Source organism: Arctopsyche grandis, chromosome 11 (genome assembly GCF_051622035.1).
Source record: "Arctopsyche grandis isolate Sample6627 chromosome 11, ASM5162203v2, whole genome shotgun sequence".
NCBI lineage: Eukaryota > Metazoa > Arthropoda > Insecta > Trichoptera > Hydropsychidae > Arctopsyche > Arctopsyche grandis.
The window spans coordinates 21,405,504-21,419,404 of record NC_135365.1 but is presented as its reverse complement, the minus strand read 5'-3'; the positions used below and the strand labels follow the sequence as shown (position 1 = coordinate 21,419,404).

At 33.2% G+C, this 13,901-nt stretch overlaps 1 protein-coding gene across 5 annotated transcripts; it reads left to right on the top strand.

The window, feature by feature from the left end:
• Positions 1-8,664: 8,664 nt before the first annotated feature.
• Positions 8,665-11,663, top strand: angel (protein). 5 transcript variants are annotated; one of them, XM_077441019.1, is made up of 3 exons: positions 8,665-8,899; positions 8,989-9,135; positions 9,506-11,346. In XM_077441019.1, the coding sequence occupies exon 3, from the start codon at positions 9,671-9,673 to the stop codon at positions 10,970-10,972; it is 1,302 nt and encodes a 433-aa protein (XP_077297145.1). In that variant the 5' UTR covers positions 8,665-8,899; positions 8,989-9,135; positions 9,506-9,670; the 3' UTR covers positions 10,973-11,346. The 5 variants fall into 5 exon arrangements, with proteins under 5 accessions (XP_077297145.1, XP_077297146.1, XP_077297147.1 ...); XM_077441021.1 differs by having other exon boundaries at positions 8,767-8,899; positions 8,989-9,046; positions 9,506-11,203; XM_077441023.1 differs by having other exon boundaries at positions 8,777-8,899; positions 8,989-9,076; positions 9,506-11,197.
• The last annotated feature ends 2,238 nt before the right edge of the window (positions 11,664-13,901 follow it).

The following is a 13,901-nucleotide window of genomic DNA, read 5'->3' as shown; positions in this document are numbered from 1 at the left end:
AGTGTGGCAGCATTGGAACATGTTTGGACCTGGATAGCCATCCTGCATATTGGTGGATTGCACATCACTTCCTTCCTGCTTGTACTATCACAACTAAGAGGAGAATAGTGTGGCAGCATTGGAACATGTTTGAACCTGGATAGCCATCTTGCGTATTGGTTGAGTCCGCATAACTTCCTTCCTGCTTGTACCGTCACCAGTAGGAGGAGAATAGTATGGCAGCATTGGAACATGTTTGGACCAGATTGCCATCTTGCGTATTGCTTAAGTCCACATCACTTCTTTCCCGCCTTATAAATCAATCAGTTGGATATTAAACCACCCTATCGTTTCACTCTTCCCCTCTCTATAATATTTAAATGTAAGATTGTTGAAATCGCAGACCATTACAATTGTATTACGAAAGAAAATACAAGGAAAATAAAAAAACAATCAACCTTTTCGCTGTAAAGTACAGCCGAATGGTTTTTGTGTACTGCCCAATATGTGAGCTGCGCTTAAAACGGAAGTCACAAAAAATTCTGCCTTCATTATTAACATCCAGTATCATAAATACACATGTATTTATATAATTAGACAATTATTTTAATAAATAACACACGTCTAAGTGAGCGAAGATAACCTTTTCACTGTAAAAAAACAGCCAAATGGTTTTTGTATACTACGCAAGGAAATGTGAGCTGCGCTAAATAATGGAAGTTCTGCCACATGCATTAACATCCAGTATCATAAATACATATGTATTAAAATAACTAGACAATTATTTTGATAAATAACCCATGTCTAAGTTAGCAAAGATAGCTCTGGTTTTAAAAAATCATGTTTCAAAAATCGAAGATTGAAACACTTCCTTCCTGCTTGTATCGTCACCGGTAGGAGGAGAATAGTGTGGCAGCATTGGAACTTGTTTGGACCTGGATAGCCATCCTGCATATTGGTTGAGTCTACATCACTTAATTCCCGCTTGTACCGTTTTCACTAAGAGAGGGATAATTTGGCAGCATTGGAACATGTTTGGATCTGGGTAGACATCTTGCGTATTGGTGGATTACACATTACTTCCTTTCCGCCATATAAATAAATCAGCTGTGTTAAATTTTCTTCTCGTTGTACTGTCCAAAGTCAGAGGAGAATAGTCTGACAGCATTGTAAGTTGTTTGGATCTATGTAGCCATTCTGCGTATTGGTGGATTACAAATCACTTCCTTTCCGCTATATAAATAAATCAGCTGTGTTAAATTTTCTTCTCGTTGTACCGTCCAAAGTCAGAGGAGAATAGTCTGACAGCATTGTAAGTTGTTTGGATCTAGGTAGCCATCCTGCGTATTGGTAGAGTCCACATCACTTCCTTCCCGCCTTATAAATTAATCAGTTGGATATTAAACCACCCTATCGTTTCACTCTCCCCCTCTCTATAAGATTTAAATGTAAGATTGTTGAAACAGTAGATCATTAGATTTATACTATAAAACGAAACACCGAAATGGTGGCGTAAACTTTTTTTTGTGGTCTAGAAATTGCAGTTGTAAAAGCGTTTATTTTATGCAGTCAAAAGCAATGACATACCATAAATTTGTGGGTATGTTGGTTATTCAGCTTATACATAGTTGGAAATTATATAGAAACAAGTCAATGTACGAGTGATAGCCCTGTTTGAGGTACAGAGAGAAATGTACAAAGAAAACAATACATCATTGCTAAAATTGTGTCGTCAAACCAGAATATGCAGTGGGGAGAATGGTTCGAAAAAATATAACAAATTAGAAAAAAAGTCTAATTAAGTTGTAGTTTATAATAATAACCGTCTTTTATTACGATTTAAAGTAGACAACATATTTGAAAACTTCAATAGTCTTATGTTATTATTGTATGATGTTTTTCTGTGTTATTTGTAAGTTTTCCTAAAATAAAGAAATAAAATAAATTGCATTACTGCAAGACTTATAATGTTTGGTATTGCACTCTATTCGTAGCCGACTGTACTTTCATTATCATAAAATGTATGTGGTTTAAATTATAATTGCAAAAAATGCTAACTGTGAAGTCAGCCTTGTTTTGCAATATAAAAACATGTATACTATCAAACACGTTGCACGCATTCATATTAAATTCTATGATTCTACCTACAAGCGAACTACCAGAGCCCTAAATGGGCATTTACACGTTTGACGAACAAGTAGATCAATCAACTAGTATTCAAGAAAGCAAATCTCGGCTATTATACAACTGACTAATGTAATTCTTCATAGATTGTTGAATTATAATATTAAAATGATTTTATTGTTACAACCAAATATGTACAGCGCTGGACTCTTCCATAGTGGCAAATCTTCGTCTGGCCGAATCCCGAAACGAATGGAAGCAACTAGTTAACCAGACATCATAGTCACGATCCTCGGTGATGAGGCATACAACTCTATAAATTGTTACAAGTTGGACCGTATTTAATTTCACAATAATTTATGAGATTACAATCTTGATGAAATTTGAAGTAAACTGTATGTATATTATATTATACCCATAAAAGCTGAGATATTAATAAAGTACTTCATAAACATAACTTTCCGCTTGGATCTAATGTGAAACTGCAATATCGGAAGGCAATCTTATGAACGATTTTGGATCTGAAATATGCATAACATTTTTTTAAATAACAAAATATTTTATAATATATGTTACATATAAATAAGAGAAAAATAAATCATACCTTCAATTATGAAAAGAAATCTTTGTTGAAATGTTTTCTAGTTTCGAGCCTGCATTGATTTCTTCATAGCCATAAAGCAGTAAATAAACGATGCTCGGAACTAAAACAGATATAGTCGTTTCTCACAAATGGTCATTTTGCATTGACTGGCCTCTCAGGTATGTTTCCAGATGTATATGTATGTAAATTATGCAAGAATGGAAATGGAGTTATCCATCTTTGTTATACATAGTCTTCAACTAGATCGTCCACTGTCTGAATTGTTCATTTTTGAACAACTTGATCAATCTATACAGGACTGGGAATTCTTCCATCAAGATGAAGTATGTTTAAATTTCAGGTCATCAATTAGTCAAATTTGAAAACATGAAAGTTTTAGAAAAGGTATTTTCTCAAATAATGGAACTTCTAAATAGTATCTTCCGGTCTCTTTTTTCAATTTCTTAATTTTATTTTGCGACACATTCGTTTTTTGAAATCTAATTTAGGTTGGTTGTTGGTTTCGCTTGTCGATGCTTCTTCAGGTGGAATGAAATCTTTTTGTCTTCGTTTTTCTCTAACCTTTGCAGCAACAGCATGTTTTTCTTCTTTTCCTTTCTGTACTTTATTGCGTTTTTGTTCTTCAGCCAAAAAGTACTCTCCCGAAGCTAAACTGTTTATCAATCGTACTTTCCTGCTGTGGAGGTGGAAAAAAATATTAAATTTAAATAATATATATGCACATATTTTAAGATAGAGATAATTCATAATTATGTAAATATTCGGCTATTTTTTTTTTTGCAAAGCGCAAAACTCATATCTTCAAACGACAAATGAATGAGTTCAATCTAATTTCAAAGGGAAGATAGCTTAAAATTAAGCTGGTGATTATGAAGAGAAATAAGATGATCATGATTATTAAAACAAAGAGTTCAACTTTGAATGAAAACTTCCTGATTAAAGAAAAATATTCGGTGATTTTTTTTAAATATAAAAAAATTTAAAATCAAGTTTTTTAATTGATGAACTGAACTTGTATTTTTCAGGTGAAAAATACAATTATTTAAATTATGTATTATTAACATTGTAAAAATGATTTTTTAAGTGCGTACAAGAGCTGTAATATATGTTGTAGGTAGAAATCGAAAATTAAAGTAATATAAAATCGAAAAATTTACTTGATAATGACTACATATGTCTACAAGGTTTGGTTGATAACTAAATCCAGATCCACTGACTGTCTCCGGTTAGGGTCCGCTGGTTTTATGTAACAATAACTGTTGTAATGATTCAATACAAAATTGGGACAATCCAAAACATGTATGTATTACCTACCCACCAAAAATATGTGCAATCTACTCACCAAAATCATAATCATTTTCTTCGTTGAAGGAAAACCTCTAGAGTTCAAGCCTTTCCCATGACAACTTTAATACATGGCAAATAGTATTGTACAATTGTAGAACAAAATACGGTATAGCTCGCGCAGCGAAAGCTGGCACGTACCAATACAAACACGTATATTGTATCCGTGAAGATATGAATAAGATTTTTTGTATCTGTTTTCTAGGACAATCAGTTGGTCCCTTTCATACGCACCCACTTTCCGAGCATGACAGAAACAACAATTATTTTTTGTATTGCTCGGTGATTTTTGCTCAGTGATCAAGTGTGCACTACAGGGTGATTTTTTCCAGTTTCACTGGTCAGTCACCGATCAACCCCCACAAACTGACGTAACGCGTTCTTATATTGTTTGCTAATTGGTTAATTGGAGTTAGTTCATTAGAATTAGTGGATATATGATAATAAAATGCTTTGTAATAAAATTGGATCTGGGAAAACACTAACGGGACAATCTCGCGAAATTGTGTATAATGTTTTCAACTATTTCATGCATCGTATAGTGAATCAGAGCAGAGTCAATCACTATTGATACATTAAGAGACGTTTGGAGACATGTGAAAAAACATGAAGAAAAATTTATTGAACTGGAACCAAAACTCGATAATTTAACGGACAATTTCACTGACATTATAAAAGTAGAATATTCTGATAGCGAATATATGGATTCTTCAAGTGATGGAGAATTAAGTGGCGTAGAAGAATTATGATACGACATTGTATAGAAACAGAAGAATATCCAAAACGAGCAAAGAAGTAACGAATTAAAGAAAATCAGAAAAGGTTAGTAAAACTAGAAGTACGTTTAGTAGTAGAGTAGTAAAAGTAAAGTCTTATAATAGAAAAGTTTGAAATTGAAATTCAAAAATAAGATTATAAAATGAGCAATGTATTTATTTAGATTAGAAACACTTCCGGTTCGGGTAGACTTTCTGGGAGTAAATGTACTGCGGCATTATCCAAAGATCGCCGCAATATTTTTTTTGTAAGTTTATTTTATTATTATTTATGACAAGTTCTGACTTAGCTACAAAATTCTGAAGCCGACAAACAATTCTATGCAAAATAATGAAAAAATATTTTGATGGTCTAGGTACCCAACAGTAAACAAATTTGAAGTGAGCAAATAAACAACAAAGTGTAGCGCTTTCTTTGCGAATTTTTTTATTATCTTTGTAACGGTCGGGACTAGCCGACAAAGAAGAATGTCTATACATAATAATGAAAAGGACTGCATTATTATCAAAATTCGAACACTTTTAAAATCACTTATTTCCTGTTTAATATAATTTATATCCTATATTTTTTTCTCATTTTTAATTCGTATTAATTTTTGCATACGTACGTTTGTTTTACTTATAATTTAAAAAAATGCTATTTATCATTTTATTCGTGGTACGTATTCAAATATTTAATAAATATGCCACCCAAATTATATCATAGATCTTAAAAACATTACAGGATCGGTTGAAATAAAATATATTAATAACAGCCTGTATATGAAAAATGCATTTGTATGAGTACTGTGCACGCGCCTTCTGTAGCTAATAGACCTATATGTAGGTCAGAGAAACGTAACAATAACATTTCCCTGATGTATGTAGGCAAACTGAAAAATAAAATTTAAAAGTAAGCACTTGAGACTACGCAATATTAATAAAACAATCCTTTCTTAACTGACGAATGTATAAATACATTATTTAATATATGAAAATGGAGAAATAAAAGGCATGAACATTCGTAGATAGTATGAAATGTAAGAAATATCTGTAATTAATGGTCATGCGAGTGAACGTTCTCGAGCATGCAGTCATTTTAGTGTTGATTTATTGTATAAATATGAATGAAAAAAAAAATACGTGGTATTGATGCACCAGGAATGACTCCGGAGACGATACATCTTGCCTCTGATCCGAATACACTGAACGATCAAGTCAAAATAGTACAATTCGATATGCAATCGTCTTCAGTAGATCATCGTAACAGTACTAAACACGGCCATATACACTTCAATTAAAATCGTAATTGTTTAACATTTTCGCGATTTAAATCGCGTTTCAATATATGTATTGGTAGATAAGTATAAAGGTACATCCGTTATATGTGTGATGTATTAGATCTGCTGGAAAATTCTGTCTGATAATATCATCTTAAGTATGAATGTGTTTATTTCAATCACATGAGCGTTTGAGTTTAAGTTTGGCTCCTCTATATGAAGTTCTTATCAGATGAAGTACTCGCTCATGCTAGTACTTCAAGGTGCAGAGAAAATTTCTGCGCTATCTCTATATTAGAGAGTTTGGGCATTATTCATATTTGTTTCCGATTGAATTTGTAATGGGCTCTTTGGGTTTAAATTGTTTTCTTTAGAAACGCTCAACTTGGAAAGTTTTTTCATAAAAATTCTAAAGGTGAATGTCACATTCCAGAAGTTCTTTTTGGCCTCAAGCTTTGGGTGCCTGGGAAGTTGAGAGAATCTCGCCCCAGAACTCGGTTACTACCAAATCGGGTCAGAATCAATGTACTTGTTTCCTTACCTCTTTAGAGGGCCATCCGACTGCTAAACAGGTTGTCTGAGAGTCTTGATGTTTTCATTGCATCATACAGTACTGTCAGGTTGTATATTTTAAATGGCTTTTAGTTGAATATTCACAAATAGATTTTTTGTATTATTATTTATTTACAATTTTATTACTCATGTATGTTTACAAAAAATGTACCCACGAGTAAGATTTATTTATTTGTACAGGTAAAAACCCATTTAAGTAAATCATATAATATAAATTGTACATTATAAAAATTAACAAAAGTAAAAATCAAGATAGTGGTGAATTGCTAAAATCTTCTTCCAGATTGTTCCAAAAGCTTTTTAAGATTAGTAATAAATAATTTTGGGTCAAAAATATTTTCACCAATCACTTAATTCATCCTTGGAAAGTGTATGAGAGAACTTTTTAAAAAAATACTTATTCAAAACTGTATCATGTAGAGATAATCATTTCGGTAATCGGTAATTGGATTATTAGTGACATTGCGATGGTCACAAAGACAATTTTTGCTATGAAAACCGTGAATGAGGAATATTTGGCACTCGAGTTTTCGTTAGTATGATGGATTTTTCGGCTGCCAGAAGTTCCATTATTGAGATTCTAGTGACTTTTGGGGGAGCGCTTTGTGAGCAACGATCGCCGAACCCGATAATCATCGCGCGCACGATAATCGTTGATACAAAAATCGCGAATATGGAATATCTGGCACTTGAGTTCTCGATAGTACAATATTTCGCGTGATAGATGGAGTTTTTGGGTGCCAGATCAATATTTTAGTAACGTGCGCTAGATCGATTTTTATTGTGGAATAATCACCGAACCAAGGTCTGTTCATACCTAGTCAGCACGTACCGACTTCAGCAGGTATCCGGCCGTACGAAAAGTATTCTTTGGTACATTTTGTATGGGTATATTCATACCAACCGTCACGTTTACGCCACGGCAGGCTTACAGCAGTACCCGACATTTCCTGTTCATACCTTACAGCAACATCCGTCAACGTATCGTATCCGTTTTTTTGGCCATCGTGGAAATATACACGCGAATTACGTGCCATGAATTATCGATAGTGACAGTTGACAGCTGTTCAATCTTTCGACATGGTTTTGGCGCAAATATTTAAAAAATAATTTAAAAAAATTTAATTTTTTTACCGAAATATTTAAAAAAATTTTGTCCATCATCCACAAGCTCCTTATACAGTGTCCAAAACTCTCCTTCGGTTTTCCTATTTTTTAACATGGGATGCACATCAAAACGCCTCCGTGCTTTTTTATTGCCTTCTTGAGCTTTTTCTTCCAACAACAACGCGATTATACATAATTTTTCGTTCGATAAACGCCGAAACATTTTTGCTGACTTGTATTCCGACGCGTAGCTACGAATTCACGTGTATGCATTCATATTGTCATATGCCAGCAGTTTGGCTTAGTGATAGCGTATATATTTAGCATCACTGAGGTCATAGGTTCGTGTCCTCGCCACTGCTGGTTAGATTTGGGGGTTTTGTGACTCCAAATCGATCGTTTCTCTATCAGAGTTTGCCAATTTTATCTGATCATTGCTGAAACGGTTCCTGAAAATTGGTATTAAATCTAATCCTGTTGTCACAAAAATCTGCCTGTGTATAATTTGTATTAATTATACACAGTAATCTGAAATCCATAGATGTCACTATGATTATTATTTCTGATTAATTGTTATATTCTATATATTCTGATTGTATATGTATGTATTACTGTATTTCTGATTTCTGATTGTTCATGTATTTCATTAACGTACACCCGTCGCATTGGAGCAAATCTGTAATGGCGAGTGTGTATTGATTTGTGACAATAAAATAAAATAAAATAAAATATTGTAAGTACTCGACAATACGACGTAAGCAATATTGCGCCGTATCGTCATGGCCTGTAATGTATAAGTAAGCCGATTTTGCCTTGCACTCGGCCAAAGTGCTGTGAACGTGACGTGACCGCGACGTGTAGGTAGATATGAATAGAAATGTAATAAAATGACATATTTGAAACGGAGTCGTGCAGTGGTGTTAAGTATGAACAGACCTCCAATCGTTTCAGCTAAATGTGACACAGATGATGTTGGATGTAAATGGTCGTAGAATGCGTTGTTGTTTGCTGTGTTTTGGTGCGGTGTGGTGTGGTGTGGTGAGGGGAGTGGGAGTGGGAGTGGGAGCCGAGGAGGTCGCGAGAGTAGTAGAGGCTGTTCTGTTCAGATCTGTTCGGGGCGAAGTCCTATGGAGGTTGCGACTCAACTATTACTTTCACACTCAAATCTTCATAGACACACTTACTAATCGTTCTTATTCATTTGCCATATTTATTTTGACAGTTAAATCACATGCTTTTCGCACACAGCGAAACAACCTTCACTTCGATGGCCGCACTTGGTATTCGATATTGAACCATATTGTATAAGGGCATAGTGTTTATAATTGTTTGACCTCTTTTGACAGCTGTAACATTTGTTGCATACGAAGTCATTGATTTCAGCAATATATTATCTTTGTATAATCAATATTCAACATTCTATTCCCGTTGAAATTTGCTAATGTAATTATATTTATAGGTGTTAAATCTAAACAAATTTGTTATCTTTTATCAGCACAGATGTGTTTTGCTTTTTGCCTATTTTTAAAACCGGTTGCATCATACAATTTATCGTATTATGTATTTACATACATAGCGTTCTAGTTGACTTACGTACAACAAGATGTTTGCTTAGTATTTTCCATTGTCGTGTTCAATGTCATTTTTTGTTGTAACTTTTTTTTGCCATTGATTGTTCAACGATAAATATTCTTAAATTAGATGTATTCATGTTCTCATTGTTTGTTTGCATGTTTCAGACTCGCGGCAGAATGTTAACAAATGCTAAACTTCTCAAAAATTGTATTCTGCGCTCACCAAATATATGACTAGACAACAGCAAATTGCTAAATCACAACCGTGCCAAAGTTTGTGAAAATGTAACCAGTAGTTCCGGCGATTGGAAAGTAATATCAAGTGCAAACATGGCATCGTTCACCAATCTCATCAATCTCACCAATCGCGGTGGATGCAACAGCCTCTCTGAGAATCCCGTCGCTCGCTCTGATAATAATTTTGCTTCGAGTAGCAAAAACAGTGGTGAAAAGAGTTGGAATAAAGAAATTCGCCATTGGGAAAATATCAAGAAGTCTAATAGTATTCCGTCGAATTCAAACGGCCTCACATTTAGAATATTATCATACAACATTCTCGCACAAATACTTTTGGATAATCATTCATACCTGTACGAATCGTGTTCGGAGAGTGACCTCATATGGAACACGAGATTTTTGCGTATTTCCAACGAAATAGCTATGTTGAAACCGGACGTCATATGTTTGCAAGAACTTCAATCTTCTCACGTGGATTTATTCAATTTACATTTACAAAAGTTCGGCTACAGGTATATTTACAAACAACGCACTGGAATACGACAAGACGGCTGTGCAATATTTTATAAACAGAATATGTTCGAATTGATAGATCACCAGACCGTAGAGTTCCGACAGCCAACTACTGATGTATTGAATCGTGACAATATTGGCATAATGGCGAAACTCAAACCTAAAAATGTATCATTATCTCCATTTGTCATTTGTACAACTCATCTTTTGTACAATCCGAAGAGAACAGACGTACGATTGGCGCAGTTGCAAGTATTTTTGGCTGAAATTGATAGGTTTTCGTATCATAACACTTCTCAGCATTTACCTGTAATATTAACTGGAGATTTCAATTCAATGCCGATCAGTCCTGTCATAAGATTATTGACCGAAGGTCGAATAAATTCCGTTCATTTTGGCTCGGGACTCAAGAATATAGCTGTAACAGATTCTTGTCAACACTTAGGAGTTTATCTGCAACGGAAAAAGGGTATACATTTGAAAGATTATGAAATATCTTTACTGTATCATTCTGAAAAAGTGACTGTCGTTCAAGATTCGGACGACGAGGCTGAAAAAGAAGAAACGTCAGATACACACAAAACGTTATTTAACAAAGGATTCATAAAGCAGGATTTAAAATTTAACTCAGTGTATAATTTCATGAAAGCTGATGGTCAATATGAGGCTAGTTCTCATCAGGACGAATGGGTAACTGTTGATTACATCTTCTACAGTTCTGGTGATGTTTCAAAGTTGGAATTGTTGGAACGGTATCGTCTTCCCACTGTAGACGAATGCACGTCCGTAGGGGCCATTCCCAATGAGAGTTTTGGATCTGATCATTTTAGCTTAGCGGCAGGTTTTCTTCTACTTCCTGCGATGCCCCAATCATCCATATAAAAATCCGAATTAAATTTAAAATATAATAAAAATGAACTTTCTTAAATTTACTTATGGATGTCCAAGTAACATTAAAATTATGTACTATTTTTAATTTGTTAGTTTTAGTAGAAGAATTTATTAATTGTTTAAATTTGTTACCTGTTTAGTGAAAAAAATAATGTTTCTGATATGACCATTCAATTATATTTTATCTATAATCGAAATAAAGTATTTTGATGTTTTACTTTCGTTTATTATTTTATTTAATACAATCTTAATGTACATATCTCTCCGAATTGTGCTTTGTATATTCATCTGGGGTAAAATCGGTACATTAGAGCTAAATAACATCATTACTTTAGATTAGATTACAATAAAGAGAGGATTTGGCCAAATTTAATCGTATATTCTTTGTCAATAGGTCGTCTTGACCTTAGGAATGCCAATAAATATGATGTGCAGATGCTTTTCGATTATTTAACATAACAAAATTTGATTATTTCTTTACTCGATCATGTGTAATATGTAATTGTTTATTATTTAGCCTTAGCGATTTGCAAATATGTGTATATGTGTACTCTTCTTTGCCCAAAGTCAAATATGTTAAGGTCAATGGGAACTAAAATATGTATATTTATTTAAAACTTGGACCATTGTGGCATTACAGGAAATCCTAATGCATCACAATGGTCAAAAATATAACAGAAGTAACAAAATAAATAGACTATACAGAAATGAATACATATTTATACACACAATTCATAAAAAAACAAAAGTTCAAGCAATAATAGAACTAGTCACATAATATTATTTTTATCTGCTAGTATATTATAAATATGTAGGCATTATATTACATGCTTTTTATTATTACGAAATTATGTTCACAATACATCTTATATCTATTTAATAGCTACTGATCTACTGATCATTTTCTATTATACAATTTAATTTAATTTGGTTAGTAATCATAGTATTATATTATTCTAATTTTAATGTACAGCATAATAGGAAAAAGAGCTCAAAAACCTATTTACAATCCTTATAAATGCTCATAATACATTAATACATAATATTAATTAAAGACTCACTAAAGTCGATGACCTAAAGCAGATTGTGTTTAGGTAATCTGTGTTAATACCTGGAAGGTATAGACATTTTGTTGTAATCACCGAGACTCTTCACAAGTGTGTTAGTATGGTTATTAGTGATTCTGTCATAGAATCTACTGGTTAGTTTGTTAGTAATGTCTGTAACAAACGGAATATTATATATGGCATGCAGTTTTTTCAAGTTAGTATATATGGGTGTATTAAAAATTATTTTTAGGGATTTATTTTGTATTACTTGGAGCTTGGAAAGGTATATTACGTATGTAAAATGATGTAATGGTAGGAAATTTTGATTTTGAAATATTGACTATTTGATTTGCTCAGGTGATAAATCTTCTGTATATGTATGAAATCTTATTCAATTCTTATAAGATGACCATCCGTACTGGTTTTACCAGAACAGTACTGGTTTTTTGGGTATCTATCCTGGCAGAATCCTTGGGATGGGCCTGTTTATAAATATTGAAATAGATTTTTTATTTTCATAAATGCCCATCCATTATTTTCTAGTGTTCATTAATGTTTTTGATAATTCAAGTATGATATTAAAGAAAAATTCTTTTGAAAAATATGTCTTGGTTTTGTGACATAACCGAAAAACATATAAAATGGTCACCTGATTCTTATCGCATATTTATTTAGCCCAATAACCAGACAATGATCCTGTGAGTAAGAAGTACGTACTTAATATCTATTATACCTAAATGCATGACTTCTCGGCCGTTGCAGTGACAAGAAAAAATAAATACAATTATTATTGATGTCTAGTGGTGGGCCGTTCATATTATAAACCCTTAAATTCTATGTATTCCCTCGTATTCTTGTATAATATATAAAAGTAAATTGCACAGCCATTGTAACATTGCCAGTTAGTTACAGTTTTTAGCTTAGTCTGTTAGTTGGCTACATTTTAAAGTTTAAAAAAAATAGTGGGAAGGATGTATGTATGTCCACAAAAGTGCACTTAATCACAAACATATCAATTGCAAAATATGTATGTCTAATTGTTGCTTTAAAATCCAAATGGCTAGTTACTTTATATCAATTTACTCTAGTCGTAGATAACCTATAAAATTGTTAATTAAAATTTCCCTTTTTATTAGCCTCTTTTTACTTCACTAACGATTTTTTGACAATTTAATTGGCCTTCTTTTTATTTTTATATATTTTTAAATGGCTAAAGTGATGCAGGTAGCACTTCTAAAGCTTTTTCAACGATGATGTTTTCATCACTTTGATACATAAATCAACCGTGAAATAACAATGAACCCAGAATAGTAAAAATATACATAAGTATGTATTTATGTAAGTAGGTATCATATATATAATATCGCTATTCTGTGCATTTGTGTGTGTATCTGAGATAACGTTCGTCGTACTATAATAGGAGTTTGGTGCATCCGCTCTAAAATCGCCAGATTAACAGAACGGCAGCTTTAAACGTAATTCTCGTTTTCTCGAATGATAGATTGCACATCAGATGACGAGTAACCTTTCGATGTGCACAGATGCAATTATTAAAATTGAGTTGGATCTTTCTGGCGAATTTAATAAGGCAAGATTCGGAACTTATCGAATCTTGCCTTATTAAACTCGCCTGAAAGATCCAACTCAATTTTAATAATTGCATCTGTGCACATCGAAAGGTTACCTGTCATCTGATGTGCAATCTATCATTCGAGAAGACGAGAATTGCATTTAAAGCAGCCGACCGTTAATCTGTCGTTCAATTTGTCTGGCGATTTTAGAGCGGATGCACCGCATCCCTATAATAGTCGTTTCGATTCGACATATATGTATATGTACGTCACAGCTCAAACAATGCCAACAAAACGTAC